We start from the raw sequence: 20,821 nt of genomic DNA, 5'->3' as shown, positions 1-20,821 counted from the left end.
GGAGGAGGATTTTAGCAGTCATACATTGTGTTTGTACAATCTGCATTTCTGTTTCTGCTGCAGTGCCTCTGTTCTGTCGTCCTGTCTGTTTTTCAAGCAGCCGTGCCAGAGGAAAGCCTTGCTATCTCTCTGCTGGGAGCCAGCAAGCCTGCAGCGCTGCTGCTGGAAGAGGTTGTGTGAGTGCTCCCTGCTCTGCTGAGGCAAAGATTGCTGGTTTCACTGATGGTGACCTGGCTGACTCTTCCTGAAGGCTAAGGAGCATTCACACAATCTGTCCCTCGCATCAGCAACTGCAGCAATTATTTCTGGCTGATGGACATTGGTGAGCAATCCCTGCTCAGTTCAGAAGAGGGCACCTGTCCACAGTCTTAGTGACTGCTGTGTCCTGACAGCATAAATTCGTGAGATTGAAGATCTTTGGATTTTGCTCAACGCAGATATCTCCTCCAGCCTCAGAGGTCCACATAAAAACTTGGTTGTACAGACTGTAATTGAGAATCCTTTTCCACCCTGATTTCTAATCTGTTTCCAAGCTACCTTTGAAAGGCATGGCACCATCGCGCCCTGTAGTGCAAAGGCATTCCCACTTTGTTTTACTGAATTTTAGACAAAGGTAAAGAAAACCTACGTACTGCAAGAGGTCCTCCCAGTTACTTCACTTACTAATCTAGCTGTAGAGGGTGTCAGCTAAACACTCTGGTTATATTTCACTCATTTCAGTAGGATTTTGGTATGAAATAGAATTTCATGACTGGACCCTTGGGATTAATCAAGTAGCAAAGTAATGGTGCAATGTAAGATTTTGCACATCTGATTTTTGTTTGTATTTTTAGCATTCTTTGTCTCTTAAGATCTGAAACTCAACATCTTGGCAAATTTAAAATCTTAGGCAATACAAAGGTGTTTCTGCTAACATTAACTTGATGACCCATGGTATGTTTCTGACAAGACCAAATGTCAGCTATTCTGTATCTTTTACCGTCCTTCTTTATCTGATCATTTCTGGTATAGTTTACTTTGATGCTTGACTCCATCAGGTAGGTTTGCAGAGACTTTGAACACTGATGATTTAAATGTATATTCTCCTTCTAGACCGTCATCTGCAAATAGCATAAACAGCAACAGTTCTTCAAACCACAGTGGGTACGTACCAGAACTGCCACTGCCTTCCATGGGAGGAGATTTAACGAGCAGATTGTCCAGTGATGAAGGAGAAGCGGATGGAGCTGAAGAATCTGAGAAATTAGACTGTCATTTTTCTGGACACCATCCCAGACCTCTTGGGGTATGTGTCTGTCTCTGGCATGCCTTGCCATTATTCTCATGTAATTAGAGAGGGGAGAAAAAAGAAGTTAGTGAAAATGTAAGGAATGGGGACCTTACATTCTGAAAACTGTATTCTAAAGACAACAAATACATTTAACAGAAAGTAGTATGGATGGGATGATGTTGGAGGAGAAGACTGGTCAGTTCATAGGTTGCAGGACAAGATGAGCAGCAGAAAATCAGAAGCTCTAGTTTTAGATTTTCGTCTCAGTAGACTGCAACTCGATGTAATTCTGCTAAACTGAGGAAAGTCGCATTGTTTTAAATGTGACATGAACAGATAATCTCTTTGTTGTCATAGTTCTTATGAAACGGGATCTTGCAGTTGGTTGTAGCTCTGAAAATCACACAGCAGCAAAGGGCTATTACAGTGTTTTGTTGATTTTTGAGGTCTGGTTTGAAGCAGTAATTAAATATCATTTATGTGAGTGTATGTGGACTTAGAAGCTATTGCTTCATTCATCTAAAAATGGAAAGTCTAGAGCACAGCATAGCCCATCTGCTCTGGTGGTGGCTTAAGTATGTGCTTCTCTGGCAGCTGTTTTTGTCTTTCTCCTGTGTTAGAAAGTTCATTGTAAGTAGTAAGAGCTGCATTGTGCCATTGTCTCTGCAATGTGAATTTGTTTACACTGTACAAAGCGAGAAGCAACTCTCAAACTTCTAAGCAGTTGGTTCTCATCAAAATTGAGCCAAGGAATAAAATTAATGAAGATGTCACTTATGTGTTTTCCATATGATATGCAGAATAAAACAAACACTGTGATAACTGTAGCATTGTCTATATTCCCTAGAGCAAAGGAGAACTTGTTACTGTCAGACACCAGGAAAAAGTATGAGCCAAACATAAAATGACCGTCAGGTGAAATTCTGTTTTTGATTCTTACACAGAAAATAAGAATTATTATAGTCCATATAATATTCTGATATGCAGGAACGTCCTGCTTCTTTGATTCTCTTGTGTTCTACTTTGTTTTTGCGGACTGCTTTATGAATTAAAAACTTAAAACTCACTGCATGTGTGTCCACACAATTTAAAAATAATCTAAGTGCAGCCAGTTCTTCTACAGGCACTGTCAGTGAGGCATGGCTGTCCATAGCCATTTTGTTTTAGGATCCCAGTTCTGTTTCAAGGCAAATCCCACTGAGTCATCTGTTCTTTGAAATCTTAGCATCTCTCTGTTGAAGCAGTTCCTGATAGTGCAACTGTTCTTAGTCCATATCAACATGAAGTCAGAAAAGGTGGTGTAAATTGCCTTCAGCACAGTTCATGCTGACTTGCTAAATTTCATATTGAAGTGGACTTTCTTTACAAAGTCCTTCTCCCGGCTAGGTGGTTGTAATTGATGGGGAAAAGGTGGTAGCTTCTTAAACTACCTCTTAGTGGTAACTGATCTATGTCACTGGGAGGTGAGGCCAATTTATCAACTTACGTGGTGGTTTTCATTAACCAGGTTAACCTTGTCCTGAAACAGACTTAAGATAAACAGTTACAGTTGCCACTCACTGTCTGTTAAGCTGAAAAGTACTTTAAATGGATGTTTTTGTACTGCATCAGTAGCTTCTGTTCTCAGCCAGAATTTGTGTGACTTAGTCCCTGCATGATGGAGAGCTGTCTTGTTTTCTGAAGATGATTTATAACAGGTTTCTCTCCCACAAATAGGTGTTGCGGCAGTTCTCTACGTAATGTGAGATCAGTAAGACTGAACTGAAGAAAGAGTAGATTCCTGATCATACCATTTCAGTGTAGTAGGACTTTTCAGGAAGTTCTTCAGAGGAAGCAGTGCAAATACTCCTGAGCTCTGCAGAATTCTCAAAATATTTACTACTCCTCTAGATGATTTTCATACACTGTGAAGAGTGTATCCGGTGTTCTGTTGTAGCGCAGGTGCCATGGATGATAATTTTTTTTTTTCTGAAATGTCACTGGTTTGTTTGTTTATTAAATAGATACTAAAGATGCTCCCATTGCACCTTTGTCCTATTTAGTTATATTTTTATTCCTGTTACACGATTACGAGATTTAATGTGCACAGAATGGTGTAACTTGTCTTTCTGAGGCAGTAAGAGTATTATTAGCCAGAATTGTTTCCTTAACAGTACCTTAGCATTTATATTCTTCCCCTGTCACGCATAGGTACCTAATAGTAAACTGACTTGTTAGTGAAATATAAAGTATACTTTACACTAAGCTGAAACATTATGTACATATTTCATATATCATGCAAAAAGTATTTATGCTGTAGATAGTGAAAAACACCTTTTTAAAGATGTTTTATATGCATGATACAAATTACAAAGGTGTTTCTTGACCTGTAAATGATGATCGTTTTATAACATAGAAATATTTTTTATAAACAATGTTGAAATATCTTTTCTTTCAGTTTTGTTCATATGGCAGTCGCTTAATGGGAAGAGGGTACTATGTCTTTGATAGAAGATGGGACCATTTTCGATTCGCACTAAACTCCATGGTAGAAAAACACTTGAACTCACAGATGTGGAAGTAAGTGGGATTTTTACACTTGGTGGGTGGTTTAACATTTTTAGTTCTGTAAAAGTTCTAAGTTAAACACTCCATAGGAAGCGTTCGTAAAATTACCTCTGTATTAAGGCACAGCAGTAATATGAGTACAAATTTTTTCTTCTCTGTTAAGGAATATGCAGCACAACAAAACAGTCTCCTGGCATAAATTTCTGCCAGATTTAGGACTTCTTTTTAGTCCCTCTGAATCTGGGGAGGAATAATTCAGTAGTTCTGTTAACATTTCTTAAAAGCATTAAAGCTCAGTGTTTTCTGGGTTTGGAGATATGTTTTGATATCATATCATTTTATAACACACAGGTTAGATTTTGCATAGATTTTTATACCTGTATCATGCACCCATATCACCCGTTCAGACTTTGCTCTGTAAGACTCGTGTTATAAGATAAGGAGCTCAGTACACATTTGCCTGTGCGTAAGATGGAATATGATATTTTTTTAGTCCATAGTGCCCTTTCTGGCTTTGGGGTCTTAAAATTCTGATTATTAGTCACTATCGAAGCACCTCTATATCACGTACACACGTTGCAAGCACTATAGGCTTTGGCTACACAGATACATTCAAATAGACTGCACTTCTGAAAAAAGGTGCTAATTCTTTTTAAAAAAATAGGTATTTGAAAAGCTCATGGCATCTGCAGATAGGATTGATTTTTTGGGGGGTATTCTGCTACAGAATATGCATTCTTCCAATGTAATGACACTAAAGTGCAGTGTTTCATATCACTGTTTATTATCAGGACTGTGTTATATTCATTGGATGCCAGCCATTAGATAAACAAGGTTTGATTTTTATTTAAATATATTTTTGAAACACTAAAGCTTGGCTTGTCTGACTAACCTGGTAACTTGATGATAACAGTGCTACTGTGCTGGGAGACATAGTTTAGAAGTGGTCGGGTTTGCCGTAAAAGGGCCAGTCTCATGTCTGTTTAGAGACAGATCACACTTGATCTGCAAGGGGTTCCTCTCTTCTTCTTGGTAAATTTGGCTGTTAACTAGTGTCTGTCGCCTTCCACAAATAAAACTGATTTGGTTTCCTTAAATAGGAAGATTAAAACTTGTTATCTATTGGCTTTGTTTGTCAGGAGAAAAGATACTCAGGCATCTGAGAAATTATGTCACTAGTACCACTACTATCACAAAAACCAAAAATAACCTCTATGGTAGTTATATGATACAAGAAATAAACAGGCCTCATCCTGCTCCCACTAAATCCAATTGTAAATGTTTTCCAGAATTCTAGCTGTTTATGTAATCTCTAATATTTTAATGAATTCCGTCCGTACTTACTTGTCTGTGTAACACAGGAAGCTCACAGTGCTTAACCCCTATTGTATTCTTCTATTGTCCTCAACACTGCTCTGGACTGATCTCTTCCTGTCTTCCCCGAGCAGGGGTATGCGTAAAGCTGTTAATTTATAATGGGAGCTAGCACAGCTCTGTAGCTGTGCCTCATCCAGCTGAGACAAAGAGTAAAAGGATGCAAGGCCATATTTTGAGAACAATAATAACATTTACAAATTACTTTTTATCCCTAGTTCTCAAAGTACTTTACAAAGGTGGGTAAGAGTTATTTGCCCTTCTTTAAATTAAACTGAGGAGCATATCTGATAAGCAGCTTTGTTTGCGTAGCAAGTCACAGGCAGTAGGACTTCCTCATTTCTGGCGGCATGGACTGTATGTAATCCCTTATGTAATTGTGCTATAAACAGTCTCCTGTCTGACAGTCTCCATAGGAAGAATACCAGGAGAGAACACTTGTAATTAGGATTTGATTTATGATAAAACAGCACACCCAGTGCTGCTCTTTTATCATACTTCTTTGAGGGCAAGAATAAGCCTTTAAAAACTGAAAAGGTGTCAGTAGTGAGGATAACAAGGACAGAGTTATGGTGATGTACAGCTTCTTAACAAAGAGAAATAGGATTAAACTGTGAATTAAATTTTAGTCTAAATAATGAGAAAAGCTCACATGATAATTTTCCAAGAGACATTATGGAAGTCTGGTTCGTTCTTAACACTGGACTACATAAAATAATAGAAGATAACGGCTGAACAGAAAGGAATTTGAATACATTATACTAATTTCATAGGTAATATTATTAGATTTTATTCTCAGAATAATATTCAACTAGTTATAAAGCTTATCAAGCATTATTTAATGTTTTGTCAATTTTTCAATATCAATTAAATTAATCAATAACTTACCTAGTTAACCCCATCTAACCAGCTCTCAAATGAGTTGTGGGGAATAGCACTGCATTTGGAAAAGAATGAGCTTTCCTCTTTAAGGTCAGCAATTAAATGCTTCACAGCCCCCCAAACTGGCTCATGTACTACCCTCATTAGATCTAACCTGTGAGTTCAAGTTGATACTGAATCTGTTCCACAACTTGAACTTTCAAGCAGAACATAAGCAATGAATGAAACATAGGGACTAGAATGTTTATAGATACCACCATCAGGCATTTTATTGGCATTTTTTATTTGTTTGGCAAAATAGGAGAGGAAAAAAGGAAATTAAAGTTGTAATACAGTAATTAAATTGTGACACTATGAACTTAATTGCTACATGGGGCACTTGTGCTGAAGTGGAGCTCAGTTCTGGTCTGAGTTACACAATTTAGGGCTCATGTGCCATGACAGAATTTTATAGGGAAAATTACGCTGCATAGTTCTTTACCTAATCATCTTCTGTTAGGTCTCTGCTGCCTTCACAGATTTAATGTGCCTCATTTCAAAATAAATTTTTAGGAAAATATACTTCATAATCCACATTTCCCTAATCTTTACAATATTAAAACACATGTGGTTTGAGTTTTGCTCTTTGTATTAAATCCCAAAGAACTTCATACTGGAATTGCAAGTTTAAAAAGAGGAAAATAAAAATCCCAAGTAAAAGCATTTTTAAGCTGTTGTAGAATGCAGAGCTGATTTTGAACTGTGAATATTAAAATATATGTGATTGGTGGAATAGGAGTCAAAATTAGAATGAACTAGTTTTGCCTTTTTTAATAAGTCAGTCCTTCCCAGAAATTATTTCCTTTCTGCATTGTTCGGATGGAATTTTTATGTATCTAAATCTCTCCTTCTTTTTTTCTTTTTTTTTTTTTTTTTTTTCTTCTCTATTTAGGAAAATTCCTCCTGCAGCGGATAGTCCCATGCCTTCTCCAGCAGCACATGTCTCCACTCCTTTTCCAGCATCAGTCTTACAGCCTTTCAGCAACCCCAGTGCGGTGTATATTCCTTCAACACCTATCAGTTCAAGAATCACTTCTTCTTCTTACATAATGACATCAGCCATGTTATCAAATGCAGCCTTTGTGACAACGTCAGATACAAATTCCATTATGTCACACACTACAGCTTTTCCTCATGTGGCTGCAAGCCTAAGTATCATGGACTCAACTTTTAAGGCGCCATCAGCTGTGTCACCAGTGCCAGCAGTCATCCCTTCCCCATCCCACAAACCATCCAAAACAAAAACCAGCAAATCCTCAAAAGTGAAAGACCTGTCATCTCGGAGTGATGAGTCTTCAAGTAACAAAAAGAAAAAGCCGCAGTCGTCGTCATCGTCGTCATCATCGTCCTCATTATCTTTGCAGACATCTTCCTCGTCTTCATTTTCAGGGTCCCACAAAAAGAACTGTGTCCTGAACCCCAGTTCAACTTTGAACTCCTATCAGGCTACATCTTCCTATAACAGTATGTCTGTGCACAATACAAATAACGGAACAAGCCCACTCAGTGCCAAATCGGAGCCCTCAGGACGGACTTCATTATCAAGTAGTTCAACAGACTCAGTGAAACATATGAGCATGGTAGTAAGCAGTATTGACTCTTCTAATCTGTCTGTATCTTCTCTTGTGCACCACTCAGGGGACCACTCCCTGGGAGCACATAATGCAGTGTCTTCTCTACCCCTTTCTTTTGACAAATCAGAAGGAAAAAAACGTAAAAACTCTAGTTCTAGTAGCAAAGCCTGTAAAATCACTAAAATGCCTGGTATGAATAGTGTTCATAGAAAGAGCACTGCCAACCTTATTTCTGCGGTGCCAGATCCTACAAGCAGCTCCATCTCTCGGCAGGTAAGGGACTCTTCCAGTTATTTTTTTGCAGGTCATGTCTGACTGACTTGAAATATTTCATGCATTCTGAAAAGAAAATACTATGTTTGCTTCAGATGGTTTTTCATCTCACAGCTTACTTTCTAGGTTAATACAGAAACATATTTGTATTTGTTTTGTACCAATCATAGAAAGATGTTTTGAGAGTTTAAAAAAAAAATATATATCTACTTTCTTAAAATAGTCTTATCAGATTTTTTTTATTCAATTAATAAAGTAGCCATTTGTATCTCTGAAAGTAAAATCGAATGTCCAGAATGGATAAATCACTTTCAGAAATTAATCTTTTATCTTAATTCTCATCTCTCTGAAATAAATTGTGTCATTAAAACAGGAAGATAAGAGTCAGCATTTCTGTTTGTTTCATTTCCCAAACTTGTTGCTGATTCATTTCATAATGTTATGCAAGCCTGCTCATTTCTCTTATGTAAAATGCCTACATCTGCCTTTCCCCTGGGGAGAGTCTGAGATGCCTCACCTCAGATGCTGTTTCCTGTTCGAAATGGGAAAAATTAAGAAATTACGATCTTAACCAGATGACCTTAATGGACATTTGGTTATCTTTTTTAGTGTGCATGTGTTCATAGTATTGAAGTCAGTGCAACAGATAAGGCTACACACTCTTACTTCATTGTCACTAGCACTAGACCTTTGGCTTCTCTTTCAGTGATGCTATATAAGGACAAAAGTTTGTGAAGTAAAATCTGGTGGGAAAACTGACAATACGATCTTTATAGTTATCAACTGTTTCATTCTGCTACCGTGTCCAGTGCTGTGCAGTGCACAGAAAACAAAGCTTGGCCCTGGCATCTGGAAGACAAAACCATAGAAAATAGAATACCTCAGAAAATCCAGAGAAGGTAGCCTAGGAATTTTTGTTTGTTTGTTTGTGAAACTCTCATTTCCTAAGGATGTTGCACGTAAAATGGAATTTGGAAATGAAGAGGGTAAGTTCTTGGACAAGGCAGGCCATAGGTAATAGCATACAGAAATGGGAGTGGAAGAAAGGAATAAATTAATTCTAAAACTGGTATAGCAGACAGAATGAAGGTCTCAAAGAATGGTTTAGCAGGTATATTTTCTCTTTCCTACTTCCAGCAGGGGTGCAACTAAGATTGCTTTTTTGGCTTTTAAAAATGGGTAGTGGCATTGTCTGTCTGTTTTAAGCGTTTTAAATGTGTCCTGCAATCAGAACTAATCTTTTAAGTCACCAAACTCAGTGGAGGATGCTGTAAATTCTTCATTCTGTCACACATCTGATTTTTGAAATATGTGTGTGCCCAAAAAGATGAAGTTGCCCTAAGGTATATGATCTCAAATGGGAAGAAAAAAATGGTACAAACATCAGTAGTAGAAAATGGATTGCATCATCTTCTCACAGTACATAGTCTGTGTCTGTAGCTAGTGCAGTCTGAGGAAGTCCTATAGATATACACAGAGGTTCTGAGTTTTAATTCTGACTCTCTTAGTGATTAAATCTGTTCCTGTGGGACGTTCCTGTTCCAGTCTGTGATGTATTTCAGCGTGTTGCACAGTAATAAACCACAAAGAATCAATCAGAGGTCTTTTCTGAATATTTTTAAGTATGTAATTCCCACTAATGTTTTTTTCCTTAAGTAAAAGGTTAAATATTGTAATGAGTGTAATGATATACAGATTTTTAAACATGTTTTTATACACATGTACAGGTACATACACATATATATGTATATGTGTGTGTGTATATATGTAAAAGTTGGTCACAATTTTCTCTTACACTGCCAGTCTTTGGAGCTACACAAGTAATCAGAAATAGGTGGTAAAGTGGAGTTGATTGTATTTCAGATGTCTGGCTGGCAGCTAATTGTCTATGTGACAAGGATACTGAATTGTATGCAATACCAAGTAGACATTTCCCACTGTTTATTTGTGCTATAAATAGATGAAATTTGTACCCACTTAAGCATATGGGTCAAATAATATTACGTACTCTACATGTGAATATTAAAGCTCTGGAGAATATAATACTTGAAATCACTTTTAAACGGTGCTGTTTTGACTTGCTGTGTTCTAGAAATGCAATCACGGTAAAAATTCTACCAAAAAAATTGCCATTACTTAAAATCTTGCTCCTGTTCCCTGATGTAATAGAGTGAATTAAATTAAGAGACCAAGAACACAGAAAAAAGATCAAGTGACTGGTGATAGGCTCAGGTTGTTTTTTTTTTTCTAATTCAATTCAAGTCTGGGCTGGATAGATAGTAACTGAAAGTGTCAACCGTTGGGTTTTGAAGTATGCTTTATTTTTAGAAGAGGAAAAAAAAAAAAGTATTTGAGACTTGCCCTCACCTTAATCCTTTTGAAATGGTGTTCCCATTATTAAAGACCCAACACAACTGGGAATCTTTCTTTCTTATTTTCACCGAGTGCTGTCACTGCCCAGTCTGTTGGAATTACCCTTCTGTCCTGGAGCGCTGCCCTTCGAGCTCTGAATGAAGACAGGATGGTAAAGCAGCTCGAAGCTGACCGCAGTGCTGCAAGCTGCGTTGCTCCTTGCTTTGTCTTGTGTAGCGAGTCAGTCTGTTAGTCGCAGGAGCACTGAATGAATGAAAGCTGAAAGAGGTATAATAATCCCTCTCATGATTCTAGGACCTCACCGAGACCATTTCCTAGTGACTATTTTTTCATTTAAAAGATGAATATGTATTTTATTATGGAAGGGTTTTATGAGTGTTATAATGGTGGGTGTAGAGAAGAAAGGTTTGCAGGTGTGTCATGGTTCTGAATGGTGAGGAAAGATTTTACGGGGTTGTGTATCTTTAGTCAAGATTTGTATATTGGAGAAAAGCACATTACTACCTACAGAGCAACTGTGGCATGCAAAACAACACACTAAAGGGAACAGGATAGGCAGAGGCTTACCCTTTTAATCTTTGTGCAGCACGGGACCTGCCTTCTGAATTGGCTGTAAATAAAAACTTTAAGCATTTCTTCTAGATAGAATGTGAACACTGTTTTAAAGTCACTGTGTGAGAAAGGGCAGATACGGAGAGGGAGACAAAGGCTACCTTTCACTATATATGTGAAAGGCTGAAATAACAATGTCACAGAAGGGAAGGAGAAAACTAACGTTGGTGGAAACCTTGCCAGCCAATGCCTCAGTCCCAACTATTCAGGAAGAAATTTGCAACTGCGCTTCTCACTGTTGAGAAGACAGGTCCCTGCTACCTCTCCATCAAATGATTAAAGTTGATGTTACTTGAAGTCCATTGACCTTGTGAATAACTTTTCAAACTCCAGTCATCTGCCATTTGTAGGCAGGTGTCCATGGTTAATTTTTATCAGCCTTGCAACCCCTGAAGAACTACTCCTTTGACTCAACAGCTGTCTCCCCTTTTGTATTGCAACAGAAATATCTACACTATGTTTATGGGTCATTGTATAAAACCTAAGACAGACTGCTCTTGCGGAGTGCTGTAATCTCTCAAACATTGAAATATGCAGATTGAATATTGCAATATTTTAACTAAGTACTTCTAAAATGTATGTATGTGTACTATCAATTTGTGCTCATTCCCGAAGAAATTCTCTGATGCAGTAAAATGATACAATTGCAAATTTACACTTCTGCAGTTTGATTCTTCTGGTTACTATTTGCTTTATTGAGCAATAACACATGAAGACCCTATATGGAAGAAAACTGAATGATTTAAGGCATAGTGTGGTGCTTGGCCACTTGCTTTACACTCCCCAGGAGCGGGGAAGGTCCCCTGGAGAGGAGTCTGTGACCTTGAGCACTCTGTGTGCTCTCAGTTGCTGACTAGCTGCACTGAGTGACTCCAGTAACTAGAGAAACTACTATTTCAGTCTAGGGAGGTGGGGGTTTACGGTCTCTATTTCCTCAGTAACTGTTTCTTATGTTGTTTTCTGACCTGTAATAGTATTAACGTGCCTTTTAAGAGTGTATTTAAAGTATGCAGGCTCTGAGAAATAATTATGATTCTATCTGAAGTGTATCTTTTGCAATAGCAAAATACCTGTGTTCCAAATGCAAGGCAATTAGTGCCACTTTACACAGGAAAGGGAAGGCCATTACCAGCATCTGCATTCAACTGACAAATACGCCTCTCAATACTGCTCAATTAATGTCTTTCAGATTGGAAAAAATAGCAGTGTAGCTTTGTCACAATCCAGTCCTTCGAGTACATCAAACCCAGTACACAACAGACAAGTAAGTTGCTTTAAAAACAAGTGTACTTAAGTAGTCTGTAAGTGGTTTCGAAATATTTTATACTGCAGAATCTTAAAATACAATTTCTTTATGAATACAGTTCTTTATAGCAGCTGTCTTTTGGTGAACTAATATTAGATTTCTCCTCGCACTTAATTTTTTTTCCAGTTATTTTCCCCTCTAAGATTTCTGAATAACAAGTTTTCTGCTTGTTTTTTACCACCTGTAATACGCCTCAGGTTGGCTTATGTGCTGCTCACTGGCTGTTGCTTTGGTGATACAAACTCAGCAGCAGCAACTGTCTGTGCAGGATCCAGCTAAGAATGTGGTTTTTCCATCCAACTTCCCCTGATGAGCGAGATGGCACAGCAGAGTCCCCAGAGTGGCATAGGAGGGACAGCATTTAAAAATAGGCCAGAAATGAAAGTAGCAAAGGGAGGACAGAGAAGACAGAGCACTTGACTATTCAGAGAAACTAATCTGGAAGCATAACTAAACCAAGCATAATCTGAGTTCTTAGACTGTGAGAAGTCCTTGTCACTCCCACCATACCTGTTCATCACACAGACTACTAGTTGGATAATGATAATAAATTCCATAACTCAGCTTTGTTAGGACAGGTGCTTGACCTGTGATCTAGCCCTCATCTGTCTGGATGACTGATAGACTAGTTTGGTTTTTTAATATGGCTCCTACTGTCTGACTCTCTTGAGTAGTTTATCAAGAATTAATTATCAAGATCCTTGATATGAAAAGGTTTCCCACCTCAGCAAGGTGTAGTCACAAGTAAACAAAAATTCCAGAGGATTTTTCTGTACAGCCAGTCAGTATTTTAGAATTCTGTTACGTATTCTGGCTAAATTATGCAGGAGTAGTTATTCCAAATGGCTGTGCTGCTTAGTTTCTGCTGTGTAGACACAGCAAAAGAATAGTAATGGTTGTATTCATGATAACTCACAACGGTGTCCCCATTAAAAATATTCTGAATCACTCACATCTTGAGATGAACCACCAAACAGTAAATTTATTTTTTTTTCTCTTGGTGCTGAATGCAAAGCAGTATTTGTATGGAAGAACTGCTCTGAAGGGAGAAAGTAGAAAGTTTCTTCATACTTCTAGGAACTGGCATTTTCCTGTGTGAGACACTGTCATCCAACTGCCAGTAACAAACATGGGATAAAACTGCTCTGAAGTGCAAAACTGTTTTTGCTTTAACCTCCTGCTCCTGTGTTAGTATAAAATACACACTATCGGAGGAGCGGAGCTTGTTGGGATCTGTTGCCTAGATCCGATGGGGAAAACCTAACAGTACAAAACATTAATTTTGTGGCAGCCTTATGTAAACAGAGACTATTGCTGAGCTTTTCAGCTGCCTGTTTCCGTAACTTTATCAAGAATAGAAGTGTTTGCTTCTTTGAAGCCTCACAAACTCTTTAATGTTAAAAATACGTTTCTGTCAGTTTGGTAGTTGAGTATGGAGCTCAGAATACAAATACAAAAGAAAATCAAGATGTGTTAAGTTTTATTAAACTTTTTTTTTAAACTCTAACACAGGATTTTAGTGTTTGGAACCATGAAGAGTGATTACCTATCTAATAAATGCTTGTCACTGTCAAAATAAGTCTGAGCTGCTTTGTTGACAGCTTTCATTTTCCATAGAGCAACTGAATAGTCTCTAAAAAAATTTTAGTCTGAAACCGTGCTATAATATTTCTTTATAAAGGTGTTATTAATTAGGTAACAATAAGTGGATCTGCAAGCACATGCTGTGTCAGTAATATTACTGGGGGAACCTGAGCACTCTTGTTTTTAATGTTAGCATTGTTATAACCATGACAATCAGGGAGCCCAAGTGAAGCAAGGTCTGCAGGCAGAGACAATCTCTGCTATACACTGGGGTTTATAGTTGGAAAAATCCAGCAAGTTTTCATGAATACAAGTCAGAACAACAGACTTCTAACAATGCAGTTTGAAGTAGAATTGCAGTGGTCAAGCTAAATGTGCGTGTAGAGCAGCTACTCTGGGCTGCCCCCACTGTGTCACCTGGTCAGGCAAGCTGTCGGGGTTGTCTGCTGGTGCGAAGGGGGAGCCAGAAGGGAGAAGGTTGTTGTTTCTCAAGAGAGGGGGGAGAGGGATCCTTAACAGGGGTTGAGTGACTGGGTGAGAATGAGGCATTCGGGAAGTTGCAGTAGGCTGTAAACCCAGCCTCGTTTGACCCTGTGATCATCACCTGCGCGCAGTCCTGCTCAGAAAGCTGGCTTCCCCACTCACCTTCCGAGGTGTCCAGTGGGAGCTGGGATCGTCACCTGCCACCGATAACTCGGTGTTCTCATCATTGAGTTGTGAGATAAAGGTGCCCTGTGGTTGTTTTGGTTTCACACAAGTAGTTTCTTTTGGCCATTCGCTACATTTGTTGAAGTGCACTGTACTCCCAGGTACTCCTGGGGGGACTGGTGGCTGTGAGGGTGACTGCTGGGGGTCTGTCTGCTCTCTCTCATTGCATTAATCTCAGTCAGGTTAAACTCAAGCGAATTGTTCTCAATTCCTGTTTAATTTGAATGTTGCTGCATCTGTTTGAGACCTGAACTGGGGCTTGTATACATAAAAGCGTGCTTGTTTTTCCAACTGTTGTTGCTTTAATTAAAAAAATATTACTTTTCCCTACAAAAACTGCTTGGTTTTTAACAAACATGAATGGAATGGTAGTTTTACAGTCAAGTTGTTTGTGCCTGTTAATACAAATCATGTATTTAAAAGCTTGTTTTCTCCAGATTTTATCCTTGTTCTAGGTTTATAACTAATCAAGTGTTTTTGTCTTCATAGTGCTTTTAGGTGCCTGAATGTGTTAACACTTCAAGACCTCAGTATGCGGTGGTTTTTAAATACTGAGTAACTAGATCATTTTATTAAGGGAAGGTGACGACGTGTATGCTGTGTGGGGATTCCATGGGCATGAAAACATGCTGTGTAGAGGAAAAGATTCTTCAGAGTTGTCGTCTAATTGCTGCTCTTTATTTGTAATGATACACCAAGTTAATGAACATGAGATTCACCAAAGCTTATTAAAATCAGACAGTGCCAAAAGGAAATCAGCTGTTTATTCAAAGCAGTTCATTTTCTTAAAGGTCTAACGTAATCAGTAAACAGGGAGGGAATTTAGTTCAGGGACTTGAAATAAATTCCTGCTTTGAGTTCTGTCAGGCGCAGATGTTATTAAAGTATTATATACTGAAAGACATTTTGTGATTTTGAACCTGGCTCTGGTTTCTCTTTTAGAAGACATCAAACCGGACTGGTAGAATAAGGACTCTTCCATAACAAGGAAAAGGAACCAGCCTATAATCTCTAGCTCTCAGCAGCCCTACTCCACAGGGTTTTTCTTTTCTATGTCCTGCAGATGGATTTAACCTTTTATGAATTTGTGGTTTTAAAGAAAATTAAATTTACAGAAAACTGTAATAGTGATTTGTTTAGTTTTTCACTTGTATTTGCCACTGATCTGTGCATTCTGCTTGGTTATGTTTCATGCCTTTTAAAGCTGTTAGCGTTGCAATGCTCCCTTTGTTTCCTTACCAGAACATAGCGGACATTCCAAAAAAAATCCAGATCATGATTTGAATTTATTTAAAAGATCTCCAAATTTTTTCATTAAAGAAAAATTACAGTAATTCTGTATTTAAGCTTGTCCTATGGATAAAAATTGAGTGCATTTCTTAGTAATTTGCAAACAGCTGGGGCACTGCAACTTTAGGGACTAATCCTGACTGGTGCTCTGTACCTACAGCATTTAATAATTTCAGTGGGAATTCTGAGTGTTCAGCCTCTTCCAGGATCAGGCTCTTAAGGAATCTATACTCCAGTCAATGCATAGCAGATTTTTGCACCAAACTGTAATTAATGTTATCAGGGGCTCAACATGTAAAATCCCCGTATCTTGGTGGATTTCTAGACCCTTAAGATCATAGCACTTGGTAACTTCAGTAAACAGTTTGGGTTTGCAAGGACAGGAGTTGAGCAGATTGGCTTGCATTAATAGAATTGCACTGACAGTGTTTCTTATAGGATTACTGAATAATTTTTTAATAAAGTATAGATTTTATAATCAGGAAGCCAATACTAGGTACTGGAACAATAGTACAGAGGAGTTAATTTTTATTTCTACAGTGTTAAAAGTGCACTTATATGCTGGTTTATTTACATCTTGGGGAAAGGCGAGAGACTGCAAATAGGGAGATTATTACTACTTTCTTTTTTAAAAAAAGAAGGCTTAAGGCAAATTTTAAGACTAAAAATGTTTAAGCAATTATAAACAAGGCTAGACCCTTTGAAAAAAGTTTAGAAATATTCTTAAAATAAATTTTTATAGTGTTAATTTTGTAATAATTTATGTTTTGCTATACTTCAGAGCTAACTGACCAGTATAGTTTCAGAAACAGTATGAAACTTAGGAAAGTTTAAGCAATGTTTATATTTTTAAAATGTTCTTTGAATTATGTTTTTATTGTACATTTCTTCAGACTGAAAAATGTGTACATATCTTTGTTATTTTTGCACAATTTTTGTCTTGTTCAGTTTTAGGAGCAGTACTATGTTGATTTTTTTTAATTTATTTTGAGTTATAAAACTGCAGGAGTTTAAAAATCTCAGTAACAAAGTCATCCTCTGTAATCAATGAACTGCTATTTCTAGTTGTTGAGGGAAAACAGTGGTTGTGAGATTCAGTGGTTGCTTCTGAGAAATAATGCTAATCTGTGTCTGAAGGAGCAATTTTGTAGTTTTAGGAAGCTTTAGCTCTTTCCATGCATCTTTAAATTGGAAAGCTGGAATATGGAGCCTGTCCTTTGAATGCTGCTTAAATTTTTTTTTCAACTGGCTTACACCTGACAGCATTTCAGGGAAGTTAAGCACGAAGTAAAATCCCACAGTGTTCTTCATCATCAAAGAATCATTATTTAATTATATGTATCAAAATTTCAGCCTGAAAAGTGAAATGGAAGTAAACATTTGAAAAACAAAAGGATACAAACTGGACCAGCCTATAATGCATTATTAGTGTAGCATTCACTCAGTAGTTCTTTTTCTTCCCCATTTGCCTGAAAATCTTGTGATTTGTTTCCAGCAATAGAGGCTCAGAAGCTTTGGTTGTTACACATACGCAATGCATAGGCCCGTCAGCCATAAAAAGCGACTTGGATAACTTGTATGCCTTCTTTTGTATTGATGTAACAATTGTAAATAGTGCTGATCGACCTTTGTAGAGAATAGTTTATACAGCATATTCTATTATTGCTGATTCTCAGTGAACTATTTGTTTTAAAAAAAAAGAAGAAAAAAAGAAATTTTTCTATTTACACCTTATATTTTGTTATGCTGTTGACCCATGGCACTTTAACAAAACTCTGTGGGTTTTGCATAGCTGGTCAGTCATGGGATATATTAAATAACTGTTGTTGCACAGAAATGAATTTGCACCTGCTATATTGTGCTTTCCTACTACAGATTTTAGAACCTTTTCCAGAAGACTTTTGAAGAAAGCATGTCCAATCATTCTAAGAAAAAAAAAAAAATGCCATACTTGTACAGCCAATTTCTTTTCTACAATCCATATTTTGTAACACTAAGTATTTTCATTCTTTGTCCTGCACCTTTATGTATTAGCAGTATCAAATAGAATTCATTCCATGCTTGTGATAATTGTAAGCAGAATAAATGTCTAAAGTAGGTGTAAATAGTAAATTCTATGGCTTACAGTTTAAAAAAGGAAAAACAGAACAAACATGTATCTGATTGATACTGCCATGGTTCAACACCGGGCCTGGAGATATTCTCTAGTGAGCGATTGTATTTTTTGTTTTTTGCTTTATTATTATTTTTTTTTTTTTGTAACATGGCTTTGTAAATAAAATAATTTATATGTTTGTAAGAAACACATGGGTTTTGTCATTATTTATCTTTGCAAAGCAAAAATGGTATGTATTGCAAGACTGCCCTTTTTCTTCCCAGAGGCTGAAATACACTGTGCAGATAGCCAGCGCTGAGAATTCGACCAGTGGTTCAGAAGATCTGTCCAGCTCTCAGTACAGGGCTGAATTGCTCTGGGATTATTTTTGGCATTCGTGTCTAAAATTTTTCTGTGCTTACATGTCAGGACACGAGTGACAACCAGCTACTGAGGTTTTTGCACTGATAAATCATTTTAAAATTCCTTTGCTTAGCTGAATGCATTTTCTCATTCCTTATCAGTGTAAGAATTAACTTTGCCACAGCTGCTAGATTTAGGAGTTCTCGCTTCAGAGGGCAGTACAAATTTATAACCAGTCTTTTTGTCATGGTTAATACTAAAAATGCAACTTTTATCTAGGCATTAAGATTCTTGTTCTGTGTAAAGCCTGTTCCAGTTACAGATCAAATGAGACTTAAATTGTTCATTGGCTTGTCAGCTCTGCAGAGAGGATTGCAGTTTTTTTCTCTCGCAGCAAACCTCTTCTGCAAATCTGGGGAAGATGTACAGTTTTGTGCTTCTTTTATGAAGTATCTGAAAACTCGGTCTCGGCGATACTGTACGGAAGATGCTCACAATTATGGCATGATCTTTTTTAAAAGCAAAAAATTTGGACGGCAAACTGCATTTTTGTATGCGTACACTCAGAACTGACAGAGGAGATAGCAAGCTGGCCTGTGTTACAGGAAGCAGTGATCGGAGGAGGAAAATTGTACCTTCTAGATAGACAGCTTTTTGTGTCACGTCTTGCATCTTCTGATACCTGTTGCAAAAGCTAATCCCAGACTTCCTCTTTATTGTCCCAATTTGTGCTTGGTCTGAGCTGCTTATATTTTGAAAACTCTTTTTTTTTAATCCTGAGTTTATCTTTTCCTGTATAGAAAAAACGCACATCATGAAGTAACAGTGGATAGTGAAGTTTCATCTGATAGAGTGGTCCCCATGTATGGCTGAAGAGTGACATTGTGTTTGTAAGATGCCTTGCTATTTCTGGCAGCCATTAGAAATTAAAGCTACAGCCAAGAAATGGAATGTTACAGCCGTGAGTTATTAGTTGCTTGCCATCATTGTCCATGGCCAGCAAAGGCCAAAGACCACTGAATTTATTTTCCAAATGTGAATCTGAGTAATTTTTTAGCACTTGCAGGTTCGTTAGACTGATTGTCTATTTGGAGTTGGTTCCCCCCACCCTTTTTTTGGTTATACAAGTATTTTTCTTGTAGCAGTACTCTTTTGCTTGTATTATCTAACATGCTCTAAATAACACCAGTTGCAGAGGGAAGCAGATCACACTGTAACTTTTTTATTCATTGCACTGTAATTTTTATGCTTCTGGTTCTACCACAGAACTATTTATTTTAGAAGAAAGTCATTGCTGTGTGCAACCAGTATCTGTTTTACTCTTCCAAATCTGTCAGGATTCACAATTGGAAGAAATGCCAGTTAGTGATTCCAGAAGTATTTGGAGGAGATTCATACAACAGATTCAGACTTCAGAACACAAGAATGTTTATTTCATGCAAATTTTTATGTTGTTTTGCTCCTTGAGTACCTCTTGAAAGCTACTACTCAAAACAAGTACAGACCTCTTTTAAAACGTAGTTTCCTAAGTAGAAGAAAGGTAAAGCTGATAATTCAGCAGCAGGTCCCTGTTTGCCCTTCAACTGGAGAATCCATGGTAGATGGTTTGCATACTCTTGTTCTCATTTTGTAATGCCTCACAGATGACATGGGCTGGATTCTTGTGTGTGTGGTTTTTTTGTTGTTTATGGCCGACCTGCAGAAATACTTAGAACTAGTGTGTGATCTGCTCTCCCTACAGAAAGGAGAAGGGGGAGGTTTAGAGGAAGGTTGCCAGAAATAACAATCGGGAATCAGGACAACTTGATTTTGAGGTTAGGGACACCAGTAGGGTCTCGAGATAGTGCCCAACATTCAGCTGCCCCTTTGTGCATTTCCCAAACCTGAAAGATTTAGCTCTGAAATTGAGTCTGGGTTTGATAAACTTGAAGCAGTTACTAATGTGGTTGATGTGACACCTCAAGAGACTAATTTTTCAGAAAAGTTGTCTAGCATGAACAAAGTCTATTTACAGAATGCTACAGGTATAAAGGCCTGTTGTCATAAATACAGTGCATGACCTGATGAATTCATGAGCGCAACCCTGTGAGTCCTGTGTCTGTCCCAATTTCCAGCCTGGCCCCTACTGAGGCAGAGGAGGAAATGGCAACAGAGTAAGCATAACTGCAAACAGAAACCATCATCCCTTCCCAGTGGCAAATTCACTCCGTGCTGATTTGGAGAGCTGCGTCACAGGTGAGCAGACAGGTCACTGGAAAAGGATTACTTGGGCTCAACCCCTTAGCCTTTCCCACCACAGATGCAGAATATATAGGCCTGTCACCTTAGTTCTGAAGATACTCTCAACACCCTATGCAAGAAACTTTCCCTTCTGCTCAGCTCCGCTCTTAAATTGCAATTATTTGCCTGCCTTTTTCTTTGGTTTTCTCTTATTTTGACCCACAATCAGTGGGGGGTTTGTGGTGTGGGTTTTTTTGGGGGTTGGGGTTGGTTCTTTTGTTTTTTGGGGGGAGGGCAGGTTGCTGTTGTTG

The 20,821-nt window shown here is 37.9% G+C and overlaps 1 protein-coding gene across 9 annotated transcripts in view; it reads left to right on the top strand.

The window, feature by feature from the left end:
* Positions 1-18,135, top strand: part of ATXN7L1 (ataxin 7 like 1) — a 120,490-nt gene extending 102,355 nt beyond the window's left edge. For 8 of the 9 annotated variants that reach the window (XM_074869957.1, XM_074869955.1, XM_074869963.1 and 5 more), the window contains 5 exons: positions 1,093-1,285; positions 3,708-3,829; positions 7,005-7,959; positions 12,134-12,208; positions 15,485-18,135. In XM_074869957.1, the coding sequence (XP_074726058.1) occupies positions 1,093-1,285; positions 3,708-3,829; positions 7,005-7,959; positions 12,134-12,208; positions 15,485-15,526 (1,387 nt within the window). In that variant the 3' untranslated portion in view covers positions 15,527-18,135. Of the gene's footprint in view, positions 1-1,092; positions 1,286-3,707; positions 3,830-7,004; positions 7,960-12,133; positions 12,209-15,031 lie in introns of all 9 variants that reach the window. The other variant, XM_074869956.1, reaches the window with a different exon arrangement.
* Positions 18,136-20,821: the final 2,686 nt, after the last annotated feature.

The sequence above is a fragment of the Strix uralensis genome, chromosome 5, assembly GCF_047716275.1.
Source record: "Strix uralensis isolate ZFMK-TIS-50842 chromosome 5, bStrUra1, whole genome shotgun sequence".
In the NCBI taxonomy this organism is placed as follows: domain Eukaryota; kingdom Metazoa; phylum Chordata; class Aves; order Strigiformes; family Strigidae; genus Strix; species Strix uralensis.
Note: the sequence above shows the minus strand (reverse complement) of the source record. Positions and strands in the feature narration are given on the sequence as shown.